The sequence below is a fragment of the Ooceraea biroi genome, chromosome 8 (assembly GCF_003672135.1).
Source record: "Ooceraea biroi isolate clonal line C1 chromosome 8, Obir_v5.4, whole genome shotgun sequence".
In the NCBI taxonomy this organism is placed as follows: domain Eukaryota; kingdom Metazoa; phylum Arthropoda; class Insecta; order Hymenoptera; family Formicidae; genus Ooceraea; species Ooceraea biroi.
The window spans coordinates 14,892,710-14,905,862 of record NC_039513.1 but is presented as its reverse complement, the minus strand read 5'-3'; the positions used below and the strand labels follow the sequence as shown (position 1 = coordinate 14,905,862).

The 13,153-nt window shown below is 37.1% G+C and overlaps 2 protein-coding genes across 3 annotated transcripts in view; both read left to right on the top strand.

Annotated features, from left to right (window-relative positions):
* The first annotated feature begins 194 nt into the window (after window positions 1-194).
* Window positions 195-6,724, top strand: LOC105285680. Its single transcript, XM_026971925.1, has 7 exons — window positions 195-314; window positions 515-705; window positions 1,233-1,406; window positions 1,486-1,687; window positions 1,930-2,125; window positions 2,202-2,287; window positions 2,405-6,724. Exons 2-7 carry the CDS (start codon window positions 519-521, stop codon window positions 5,910-5,912), a joined length of 4,353 nt encoding a protein of 1,450 aa, XP_026827726.1. The 5' UTR covers window positions 195-314; window positions 515-518; the 3' UTR covers window positions 5,913-6,724.
* Window positions 6,725-6,826: 102 nt separating this feature from the next.
* The window catches only part of LOC105284864 (UPF0489 protein C5orf22 homolog), a 513,796-nt gene continuing 507,469 nt past the window's right edge, over window positions 6,827-13,153 (top strand). For both annotated transcript variants that reach the window (XM_026971933.1, XM_026971932.1), the window contains exons 1-3: window positions 6,827-7,490; window positions 8,033-8,178; window positions 8,621-8,770. In XM_026971933.1, the coding sequence (XP_026827734.1) occupies window positions 7,428-7,490; window positions 8,033-8,178; window positions 8,621-8,770 (359 nt within the window). In that variant the 5' untranslated portion in view covers window positions 6,827-7,427. The remainder of the gene's footprint in view (window positions 7,491-8,032; window positions 8,179-8,620; window positions 8,771-13,153) is intronic.

Here is a 13,153-nt window from a genome sequence, read left to right as displayed (position 1 = left end):
GTACTTAGAGATATTTTATTTATAGATAATTTTGCTTGACAACAAATTATGAGTGAATTTTTGTATTCTCTAACAATTCAAGAATAAATTTTAAATAGTGCTGAAAAAAAAGATAATAAATATATATAATAAATTTCAATTGAATTAACAATTGAATTATGTTTCGCGCATGCGTATTTCAGTTTGACGTAAAGTTCTTAACCTTTCGTTGCAACGGTCATGGCGACACGAAGCAAGACGAACTGACGAAGTATTTGAGGTTATAAAAAATACCGGCTTATATTTTTATATGTTTAGAGATTTCAATTTAGTGTGTAAGTACATGGTAATCTATTATTAACTGCTTAAGTAAACTATTAAGTTTAATTTCGTTAAATATTATAACATTATAAATATTATTAGTAAATTAAGTTATTGTATCTTTTTGATAGATTGTTTAATGTCACATTCTTATGAAAGGGAATTATAAATTTAACTTTATTTAATTTTACTTTATATCTATTCATACATATAGGAAAATGGCTCAGTATATCGCACATGACATAAAAAAGAAAGCCAGGACAGAGGATGTAAAGATACAAGAGGACGTGACGTTTTATCAGTTAGGTCTTTCACAGGATATTTTAGATGGATTGATATGTGCTGGATTTCAACGACCATCGCCTATACAATTGAAAGCTATCCCATTAGGCCGCTGTGGATTTGGTGATAATAATATCCATATATTTGACAGACAATGAGTACGTTTATACAGCAATGTTAATCCGACTTAATAACCACCGTTGTTTTAACTACTGGTGTTACCTACCAGTGGTTTACGCCGATGTTATCGCACCAGTGATAATAATGCTATAAATTCTTGCATGTAAACAAATATTGTAACTATGGTGGATTTAGATTGATTAATATGGCAAGTATATATGGAATTTGGTTATCCTTCCAGTTTTTTAAACCTATTTCATCAGAGTTTTAGCTGAAACAAATCAAACACTTGCAGATTTAATTAAAGGTGAGTCGGAGTTAGTTTCAGGATTTGCTTTAATTTTTCTGGGGAAATATAATTATGTGTTTTTGTTTCACCATAGTATTGTGTTTTACAAATTTATTGATTATGAGGGTTAGACTTTGTCATTGGATTTGTGATTCTCATTATTAAACCGGATTGACGTTGCCGTATATAAACGTACTCAGTCATGTTGAAGCCTATGTGCTAACAGTATTATGATTTACAGATCTGATAGTGCGTGCAAAATCAGGAACCGGAAAGACTGTAGTATTTGGTGTAATAGGACTTGAGGCAGTAGATATCAAAATCTTGACCCCACAAGTATTAATAATAGCACCTACCAGGGAGATTGCTATTCAAATATGTGAAGTTCTCAGAATAATAGGCTCAAGAATTGACGGTACTTTCTATCAATGAAATATTTTCCTTGCCCTTAGAGAAATTTATTTTTGTTCTTGCCACTTACGTTTGCATTTCAGGTCTAAAAGTCGAATACTTTGTGGGAGGAATATCGATAGACGAGGACAGAAAAAAGCTGAATAAATGCCACATAGCTATTGGTGCTCCGGGGAGACTAAAGCACTTGATAGAATTGGAGTTGTTGAAGGTTTCGAAAACTAGGTTATTTATTCTTGACGAGGCCGACAAATTGATGGAGATTGATTTTCAGACAGACATTAAGTCAGTATTGAGAGAATTTGTAGTTTATTAAATATTCGACTGCTTTTAGTGAATTTAGCAATTTCTTTTGTAAATGCTTATGATATGTTTTTAGTCTTGAATAAGTGATGCACGAAAACAAGCTTTAATTTGCATCACTGTACATATTAAATCAAATTTTAATTGATAACTTAATAATTTAGTAATTTAATTGTTGTGTAATAATTTTTAATATAAATATTAAAAATATTTATTTTTTATAGTTACATATTCTCTAAATTACCGTCCAGCAAACAAGTTATAGCTTCAAGTGCGACTTATCCTGGAGATTTAGAAACGTTCCTGCAGACATACATGTGCTCTCCGGTATTAACGTCACCAGATATCGATGGTTCGATTCTGATCGGGATCAAACAATTTGTGGTCGTAGTTCCTGCGCATCCCAATATGATGAAACAGGTTTTTAGTCAATGTTCAAATATTTAATAATTTTACTTGATTATATAATATGTTTTTCATATTTATGTTCTCGTAGGTACAAATAAAAGTGGAGGAGCTAGCGAAGATTCTTACAAAGATTCCATTTAAGCAAAGCCTGGTCTTCACAAATTACCATACAAGGTATTTATATACAATAATATTACCTATATATTATTTATATCATACGCTTCTAATTATTATTTAATTTTTCAATTTGGTTAATTTGGTAATCGCACTCCTCTATTTTTCCTGTTGTAGAACGCAATCGATAAGCAATAAAATCAACTCCATGGGTTTTTCATCCACATACATCACTGGAAGTCAGGACATGACCAAAAGATTAGAGACAATTGCGAAATTAAGAAAGTTCGAGTGCAGAATTCTGCTGACCACGGATCTAACTGCAAGAGGTATCGATGTGGAGAATGTTAACATGGTTGTGAACATCGACCTGCCTAAAAATGGGGCAACGTACTTGCATCGAATTGGTAGAGCTGGACGCTACGGATCCCACGGGATCTCCGTTACAATTGTTTCCGAAAAGGAGCTTTCGTCCTTCAGAGAATTGATACTCTCCGTTGGTGGACCCAACTTTTACCTGCTTAAACTTCGTTCCGATTATAAGGAAGATGTCTGGGCTGATGATACTACAGAGTTTGAACAGTTTCATTCAGTCGAGGCGACTCGCATGGAATCTCCAGTTGATAGGACAATTCTTGAATCTGAAAACGGCGTACCTGTAGTAATTTCTACAATCAACGATACACCATTAGAAGACAACGTTACCAATGCTCCTGCCATGAGATATGGCAAATGTGGAGGCGTTTCGTCTAAAGAAACAACAGATAAGGACACATCGTCAGAAAATAATGTATCTGCTGTGGAAGATGACAAATGTGAAAGCGTTTCTCCTAATGAACCAACAACGAGTGATGCGTCATCGGAAAATGTAAATACTTCTACTGCGAAGGATGACAAATGCGAAAGCGTTTCTCCCAATGAAACAACAGTCAGTGATACATCATCGGAGAATAATGCTGTGTATACTTCCGCTGCTGAAAATGACAAATGTGAAAGCGTTTCTTCTAATGAAATAACTAGTAATACGTCATTAAAATGTAATGTTGCAAGTACTTCTAATGTAGATGACAAATGTGAAAATCTTCTGTCTAAGGAAACTACAATCAACGATACATCATTAGAAAATACTGTTGCAAGTACTTCATGTGCGGAGCATGACAAATATAAAATCTCTGATCTCTCTAATGAAACAACATTAAATGATACACTCAAAGATAACGTTGCGAATCTTCTTATTTCGGACATTTGTGAAACTATCTCTCCGGAGAGGTATCACAATAATCGTTTCATTGGTAGATACGCAAGACAAAAGAAGGTCGATTTGAATGGGAAGAAAAAAATGTTAGACAAGAATTTTCAACATGAAAAGCACAAAAAATCTCCTGTGACCGAGAAAGAGAAGAGAGAATCAGCTACTGGAGGTAGCTCATCGAGAAACAAATATACGTTTAAAATCAAATCCGATTCAGGTAATCTTTCCACTGCGGAAGAATTAAATAAAGATGTTACGTTTGAAATAGATCTTTCGGGTATAAAAGACTGTAAGTTATCGGAGGATGAGATTACAAATATTATTGATGGCTTAAAGCTTCCAACAGCCAACGAAGGCGAAGAAAATAATGTACTGATTTTTGCCCGTAAGCCTGATGATGTGAGTGATAACGAAGAGCTTTCTACGCACGTTTCTCAGGATACGTGTTCGAAGAACTGCGGTTTAATGCACAGTCTAGAATCGTCCACAGAGGAATTGAATAAGAGTGACTGTAACAAAGTAATAAAACTGTTGGATAACTACGTATTAACATACGCTAAGAAAATTAACGATAACAGCTGCGACACTTGTATAGATGATGAAGAATCCCTGTTGAAAGTGGCTTCCAATTGGAAAGAATTACTTAATTACGAAATTAGTTTTCTGAATGATACGTACAAAGGTATGACTGATTCTGTTCATAAATTAATGTACGAAGAACATTATTCCGCTCTGAAAACCTTCCTTGATATACAGAAACGAGCTTTCCTATGTGTCTTCCCGCAGCTTCGTAATGACGAAGAAGTGCAGGACACTTATACGTACTCAGGATACAATTCAAATAACAATTTATTAGAAATGTATAAAGAAATAGAGGAGTTCAAGGGCCGTTTCTACACATTGGGGACCAAATTCAACGCACATTTTCCTTATCCCGTGAACGTCGATGAGCACATGCCAAATTTAATGATGTCAGAATCGGAGATTGAGGAATATCGCAAAGCATTACGATATTTTAGCAATTATGAGGATCCTTCTGAAAAATTAATGGAAATAATAGATTACATAGTATTCCTGAGTGAAGCTGAGCATAGTGATTTGATTAAGAAAATAAGAGATCGAAATTTATCCTTCGCAGGTATAAAAGCGCTCGTTATTGAGGAAGCAGCAAAAAGGAAATCAGAAAATGATCAATCAGTGGAACATTTACAAGTATCTGTAAAGGAAATTGCTACTGAAACAAATGATGAATTGACAGAGCACGTACAACTATCCGAGAGCCACATTCCTTCGACAACAACTGATGAATCGACGGAGCATATGCAGATTCTTTCGGAAACGAATGGTGAGTCAACGAAGTGCGTGCATGTGGTCGAAAAATCAATTTCTTTGAAAAATCAAGATGATATTCAACATCAGAAAATTATAAATGAAGATACACAAAATTTAATAAAAGAAATAGAGGTGCTCTCTCTCAAACTTGATAAAGATGAGGATGAAGTACAAGATACAGAATGTAGTATTTCCACTGGTATAATTTCTGACAAAAACAAAGACGCTTTCGTGAACAAAGATTTAGATGATAGTGAACCATCGTTTCAAATTAAGCAAGAGAAAGAGGACAGTGAGCAGAATATGAGCAGTAGTTCAAGCGAGCCATTATCTACGTCGCACGTTGATACACACTCAAGCAGCTTAAGTAATGATAATTTCCTCAGTGGTCCACAGAAACCAATCACAACTAGCGGGAACCAGGAGGAAGAATGCAGGCAAAAAGAAACAGAAACAAAGGAAAAAGCAAGAGAAAAAGGGAAGAACAAGAATAGCATGGAAAACGCTACAAGACGGTGCAAGAGAGATGCTACACGTGATAAAGGAGTGAAAAAGGTGCAAATAAAATACATGCCTGTGCAAACCAATAACATTCGTTACAATGATGTAGAATACGATCCGTACAAGAAAATTATTACTAATAACGCGAAGTTTCATCAAGATAAGCCAAAGAATATGACGGATAATTCAACAGCCTCTGTTCCCCTGAGTTCACCGAATCCAGCCGTTCAGAATTTTTACCCGCAGGTCTCAAGTTCGAATTTAAACGATGCAATCGCAGAAGAGGGAGCCTTTGCATCAAATCAGATCGACGATCCGACTTCCCAGTGGACGGGAAATGTTGACGCACATTCGACAGCTGTCTATCATCATTACTATCCATCTCGTAGAGACAATAAAGCGTCACGCTCTAATCGCGCGAGGCACAGGAGACAGAAGATCAGCGAGCATTCAGAAAACGTGGAGATGCATGATCGGGATGACGATTCGACGGAGGACATCGAGGAGTTCCTGTCGTCATTGACGGCACGAACGAATCAGTTGCACTTGGAGATCTACCAGTCGCAAATGTTTCAGAATTCGTGTTCGTACGATGAGTAATCGCGCGGATTCGCATTAATCGGTGGAAATGCGTGACGGAGTAACGTGAAATCGGAGTAACGCTGCACCGCGGGCGCATTTTCGGATCGAATCTTTTCTCACGATGTGTTTATGATCAGGCAGCGAAGAATGACATGTGAATCGATCGATAGCGAAAGTCACGCATTGCTGGTGCCTAACACGCATCGGCGGGATGTGAACTGTGTGCCGCAGGTGACCTTTTCCTACCGGTTCGACGCGGTTACGCAATTGGATTAATCTTCTGTGATCGAGTCTCGTATGGTCTCACCGAACGGATATTATCGGATATTGTTGCTAACAATAAGCGTAATTCAATGTAAACGTATTATTTTTTCATACTGATAGCTGCTAGTGATATGTGTAAATACATTGTGCTGAGACGTTTCACGCAGTAAACTAGACGTTGAATTTTCTAACAAATCAAAAGATAGCATATTTTTTTGTTAAACATTTCTCATGTATTTGTTTTTATAGACGCTTGCAAAAGTTTCTAACTCATAAGTAGATGGATTGCCTCAAAAGATGAGTCATTTTACCGGTGCGGGATCAAACTATTGTTGCCTGAAAGTTAGCAAAAGATTAAATAACTAATCCAAAAGTTTTGATTAAAATATTACATCTCATTGTTATTATTAAATAAGTAGCTTTAATCATCATGTGAACTTTTGCGAGCACCTAATATTTTTCACTTTTTTATAACAATTTTAATGATTAAATGTAAAGGAGGATGTGTCAAGTTTAATTTAAATTACACAATAAAGATCATGCTTGTAAAAAAAGCTGAAGAACACTATTTGCGAATGTCTTTTCGATTTTATTCTTATCCAAAAGATCCCTCATTTAAATAACCAAATTTTCAAGAAATCAAGTTATATAAAAAGAAATAAAGTTTATAAAAATTACGTTTATGTATTTAGATTATATTTATTGAAAATTGACTGATTCATTAATAGCAGTCTGCAGTTCGCTGCAATTCAAGCTAGATTATGAATGATTACTACGTAACATCGAATCATCAGCATTCCGCCCATCATTTCCGCCTGCCGGGACGAATCATCAAAAGATACTCCACGGCATTCGTACGCGCGGTTCGCCGGCTGTGAGTTAGGATCAGGTTTCTAAGGCGTCCTTTTGCAGAGGGAAGAGCAGGGGGAAGGAGCCGAGCTAGGCACGAGAAAAAAGGAGAACCACCTTACGAAACTCGTCTCGTGAGAATTCGGCATAAACCCTTGGTCCGGTGACCCTGTCCCTTTATTCGCGAAATGATCGTTTGAGGCGCGCGCCTAACAGCAAACTCCAGTCCGTGACCACGTGCTTACGCGTGAAGCAGTGCGCCCACTCGATTCGAGTTTATCGCGTCCGTCGTGCGTCCGTGGCGTTAATTAGAAAAATCGATCGTCGAACGCGCGCGTCCGCCGGTATCCAGCGTTCGTTTTAAGTTCTTGCCGGCAGCCCGATAATTACCGTCTCGCGTGTCGCGACAGGGCCCACGAAATGTTGCTCGCACTCAAGCACTTCAAGAGAACGCCGATCTACGTGGAGGAGGACCACGATGACGTGAGTGGCATTCGAACCAATTTGAACGCCGGGCGTATCGCCGCACGACGTTCTCGTCTGTCGTGACTCCGAGAACGACGCAGCGTAATATATGTCGCGCACGCGCGCCTCGCGCTAGTAAATTCCGCGGCGCCTAGTGACATAGCGGGCGCCCAGAAATCACCGCGATGCGAGCGCCGTGAGATTTCAAATCGCGCGAACGATGCGCCATTAGCTCATGTATGATAAATTAATGCACGTAATGCAACAATATCTAACAAAATATTATATAACAATATTCAACAAAATCCGTCGTGCTCAAGATAGATATAGATTGTATCGCGAGATGCGAGAAATACAGATACAGATCTAAATTTTAACCTTCTAGTAGGAAGGATTGGACACGATTGTTTGAAACTTCGCGTTGGTTGAGTATTGAGTTATTTGGAAGTGATCGTTACGCGGTGCTTGAGCTCGTGATGTCGTAGTACTTGTAAACGCGATGTAGACGCGTGATTGTCGAGAAATATTTTATATATACGTCGTGTTTCTGATATTCTTAGGTTCTTCCGATCATATATCGGTGTATAGGCTCGAAGCATCTGCCCTTCGAAGGTAACACCATTGTACATCTGGATTCGCATCCCGACATGTTAATACCGAAAGAGATGTCGGCTGATACAGTCTGGGATAAGAATGACTTGTTTAGGTACGTGTATATATTATAATTATGCTTATTGGTATCAGTCCTCTATTTTGTATTAAAATATCTCGAATTATGTTAAATGCATAAGGTAATTATGTAGAATGAGAAGATATGTGAGTGTATGCGTGGATGGAGATGGAATCATAAAGATGGCTGCCCATATTCCTTTGTGACGACGCAGATGCCATATTTGAACGCAATTGCTTTGCAGCCATATTTACGATTTTCTATGTCAATCAAAAATTCACTTTATCGCGTATTTACTCGTAAATCGCTCTTGAGCAGTGATACTGGTTTAAAACAATAATAATTAAATTATTGTTTTAAACCAGTATCACTGCTCAAGAGATTTACGAGTAAATACGCGATAATGTGCGTCGCAAAAAAAAAAATGCGGAAAGAGCGCGTCGAGTCACATTTTTACAGTCGATTCGAACTTTTTCAGCGAGATCAGCATCGAGAATTGGATCATGCCTGCAGTCTACGCGGGTCACCTTAAGAATCTGATCTGGGTGAAACCACCGTGGGCTAACCAGATGACCGATAGTGTGCTAACGTTCCTCATCGGCAAGCACAAGGAGACCGGCTGCATAAGGTGAGTACATAATTGATTTTGCCTGCATGCTCTGCCAGCAGTTTGCTTGAATTATCGTATCCTTAGCATCTTGCTTGATTCTAAATTGCAATTTCGAATTTTTGTGCTTTTGTAACAATATTTTATATATGAATCTGTTATATGTTTATATGTGATCTGTGTGTTTATATGTGAAATATTTTTATATGTGTATCTCGAGTTGTATCTGGATCTCTCAAAAGAGACATACGTACATTTGACCCGAATTACACCTGTTTTTGAAGTCCGACTGGAAATGTAAACCCATAAATTGCGTGTTGCGAAAGAACGCTAATGGTCCCGCGACGATATAATAACGGGAATTCGGGGACAGCGCTTGTAATATCAAATTAATGAGCGCGCTGGTTCTCGTTACATTGAATTATACTCGAAAAAAATTTTCCAATTATTAATAATTGCACCGTCATACCGGGCCTAGGACCTTCGAGGCAATGCGCGACACCGTCTCGATAAGATCGAGAGCGTGCGATCGCATCAGACATTTTTTGTTGTTGAAGTTATCCATACGTAATTGTCTGTACCCACGCAGGTGCTGGTTCCGCATCATTCCGTTTTCATCGATGTCTGTCCCGCAGCGACGTAAAATTTCCTTACGCATGTCTGAATTGCGTGCAAGCTGCTTTTTCCTCCCTGTAACGTTCAGTATGGGAGGCACGTGATACCGCTAATTGCCGTTAATTGTAGCTAGTTGATCTGAAAGAATGTGTTGATTTTATCATAACTTTGTCTTCCAGTGGAAAATTAATTAACTGAAAACTTAAATGGAGAATTAAAATGAAATGAAGAATTATTAAGTTAATTATTAAATTAATTATTAAATTATTATATATTATATATATTATTGTTATATATATATTATTATTACATATATATTATTATTATATTATTATATAATACTATATATTAATATTAAAGCTGATTTTTAAATATCTATTATATATTGGCGAGGAGAAATATACACTTTTCATTTTCCGGAATAAAACTCTTACAAATAAAAAATCTAAAAAATGAAAGTCATTTTTAGGAAATTTTATTTTTTATTTAATCGTGTTTTGAATGATACTAAATTGCAGTATTTTTGTAGTATATATGTTTGTTATATTATTACTATGACACAAAAAGAACATTATTAGTTATTCTAATCGTTGTAGAATTTATTTATATTTACGTTTAAAAAATTATGTAATTATTGCTCAAATATTATAAAACATTCCACTCGATATTAAAGTAAATTTACATTTTTTTACGACTTTTTTTCATATTTAAAATTATTTTGAGGAATATTCCAATCCAATGGGGCCGTCTTCATTCTTGCCGAGCTTTTTCTGCTTACGTCAAAGAGGGATCTACGAAGACCAGTTGTGGCGTATTGCGACAATGGACAATGGCGCAATAATCTACAATAGAGATCCGCCTGGAGATTCCATGCTGAATGAATAGGGACCGTAGGACAATCATCTCGTAAACTCGGCTTCCTTATGTGTGCCCTTCTCATCCATTCCGCGAATTGTTCTTTTTGTGCTCTGTTTCGCGTTTCGTGGCTCTCTACATGGAGCGGCACTTGAATCGCCTACTTATGCGAAAGTGTCGAGTAAGAAGGAAGCCGTCCGCGCAGCTCACGTGGAATAGTTTTATCTGGCTGTGGATAAAATATAGAATTGTAAATGCCATCTGATCTGTATTTGCATCATTTTATTTATTTCGTTTACTTTCTTCTTATCTCTCTCTCTCTCTCTCTCTCTCTCTCTCTCTCTCTCTCTCGCTGAAATCAAAATTATAAAGATATAAAATAACATGTGATTATTTTTCGCGCGTATATATTTTATATATAATCGGGCAAATCTCGTTTTAATCGTTTCCTGTTTTTACATCGTGTGTCTTGTAAGTCAAAGATCTCGCACATTCCGCGGCTTTCTGGAAAAACGGCATCGATGCAACAAAGTGCACGAACGTTGTAACGTATCTTCGTGCCTAGTAGTAAATACCTGCCATAGCTAAGACACGACTTGTATACCGGTACTTTGAATACCGGAACGGTAGAAGCTTGTAGCTTTCGCCTGATCGCTTGATCGCATAAGTTGCTCGGTGGAATGCAACAGTGATTTCTATTCCTTTTTCCTTTGCAGATCAAACAGCCTATTGTAATGGATATTATTTATTTATTTTATCTACTAACGATCGATCAATAACCGCACCGTAAAGATCATTGCACACGATAACTATGGTGCGCATTAGAAAGCAAACTTATTAACTAGAAAATGTACCGTAAAATTTATCTTATGACGTAGTATTAGAAATATTTTTAATACGTTTTTTCTTTGTAAGATTTTTATTCCGGAAAATGAAAAGTGTATAATATTTCTCCTCGCCAATATATAATAGATATTTAAAAATCAGCTTTAATATTCACAGAATATTTATTGATAATTGCCGCTGCATACTTTGCCTCTTTGTTGTTTCATGGAATGATAACTAGTGGCAGATTTACGATTATTCATTAATTGTGATTATCCTCAGCATTTCCGCGATTAGTCGCATTTGCAATATAATATAACATAACGAATATATCGTTCTTTGTTTGAAATATATCTATAATTAATATACTCTATGTGCACATCGACACATAAATACGACGCATTGATACGGGTGACGCGTGCCTCGGCACGCATGAAAGTACAATACAGACACGCGTAAATTCCACCATGGACTAGACTTGGCTACAAATTAACCGACATTCCAACTTGCCGATCTTTTTCGCGGTTGTCTCTTACTCGTTTCTCTCTCCCCACGTCGCTTTAATGGTCCTCCACCTTTCTCCTCATCAATCCCGCTCCTATCGATCCCCATACTCGTCGGGTACGGACTTTAATACTTCCTCGTATCTAGAATAACTTCGACTTAATCGCAATAAAAGCGACATCATCGGGACAGGGTGCTTTACTCGAGTGTGACGGTAACGTCGGTAACGGATATGGTTTCATGATGTGCATTCTTCATAAGTCTTCCTTTGAAAGCAGTTTTTAGATGCGATTATATTTACACTACATTTTAAAAAAATTTTCCTTTTTGTACGTGATTGAAATACAACGCTTCAAATCATTTGATATAAAAATATTTAAAAATATTTGTGTATAAAAAAAAAAGAATAAGCGTTGTATTTCAATCACGTACAAAAAGGAAAATTTTCTATCGAAAATAAAATCTACATAGTCAGTATCCTTTCACTAGCAAAATCACAGTAAATAATGTTAACATTTTAAACATCATAGCTCAAAATCAGAGTTCATATAAGTAAATCAGACTCATAAAGAGAAAAAGTATTTTAACATTTGAAATCAACATTTGATGTCAACATCATTTACTGTGATTTTGCTAGTGAAAGGATACTGACTATGTAGGTTTTATTTTCGATAGACATTTAATGAACCGTTGGGATGTAGCTAAATAAATTGAACTTAATGTCTATCATTTCTCTTAGAAATAGGGCAAAGCCCAATACAATCGTGATTACTGAAATCTCTATCGATCGATAAGGATCTTTAAGCATTACGTAAAATAGTTAATTTCAGCGCGAAGGTCAATTAGGATTAACATAAATCCTTCGCGTGGAGTAACCTGGAGGCGTGACGGCGCCGATTCGAGCTCGATAACATATACGGAGGTTACATTAATTTGCATCTCCATGTGCATCGTGCGTTGCATGCGTGCATTGCGCGAGGCCGCGGCATTCCTAGGCGAACGTTAGAGGCCGTCCAATCGGTAGCCTTGATTTTTTTTTCAGTTACATCCAATGGTCCGTGATGGTATACTTTTCAGGAAGAGGTGGCCCAACTGGCACCAGAGTAGGAGGATAGAGAACGGCTGTAGTGGGAGCGATTGTAGTAGTGGATGGCGAATACAATCGTCAGCCATCGCGCCTTCTTTTCTGCAAGAGGGAAGGGGCGGTTAGAATAATAATACTGTCACGTTGCGAGAACGGTATCAGCGACAGTAAAAGGCGGTGATTAGAACTACAGACTGGATTTAACATTGATTAAACTCCGTTTCCTATTCTGTTTACTAGTTTTCGCAATTCAGCACCATGGAAAGCTTACGACATTTCAGTCGCAGCTGTTTTTTATTTAACTTTGATTATTTCACGTGCACGTATGATGCCTGTAGATGCCATTATGCTATTTTATTTCTGTCAATAAAACAATAGTCAAACTTGTACGTGCAACTTTCGCACGGACGAAAAGCGGGAAAGAGTTTGCCTAGCTGAAAAATTAACGTTGATAGCTGTCTCGCTATTATAGTCGAAGTGACTATTAAGCCTCGATGAAACAATAGACGAAAATCTTTATC

Bases quoted from the DNA above. Each gene is read 5' to 3' on its own strand.
- LOC105285680 (XM_026971925.1), top strand. From the start codon at position 519: ATGGCTCAGTATATCGCACATGACATAAAAAAGAAAGCCAGGACAGAG. The intron at 2,126-2,201 runs GTTTTTAGTCAA...ATGTTCTCGTAG, and splicing joins ATCCCAATATGATGAAACAG to GTACAAATAAAAGTGGAGGA. The intron at 2,288-2,404 runs GTATTTATATAC...TTCCTGTTGTAG, and splicing joins TTCACAAATTACCATACAAG to AACGCAATCGATAAGCAATA.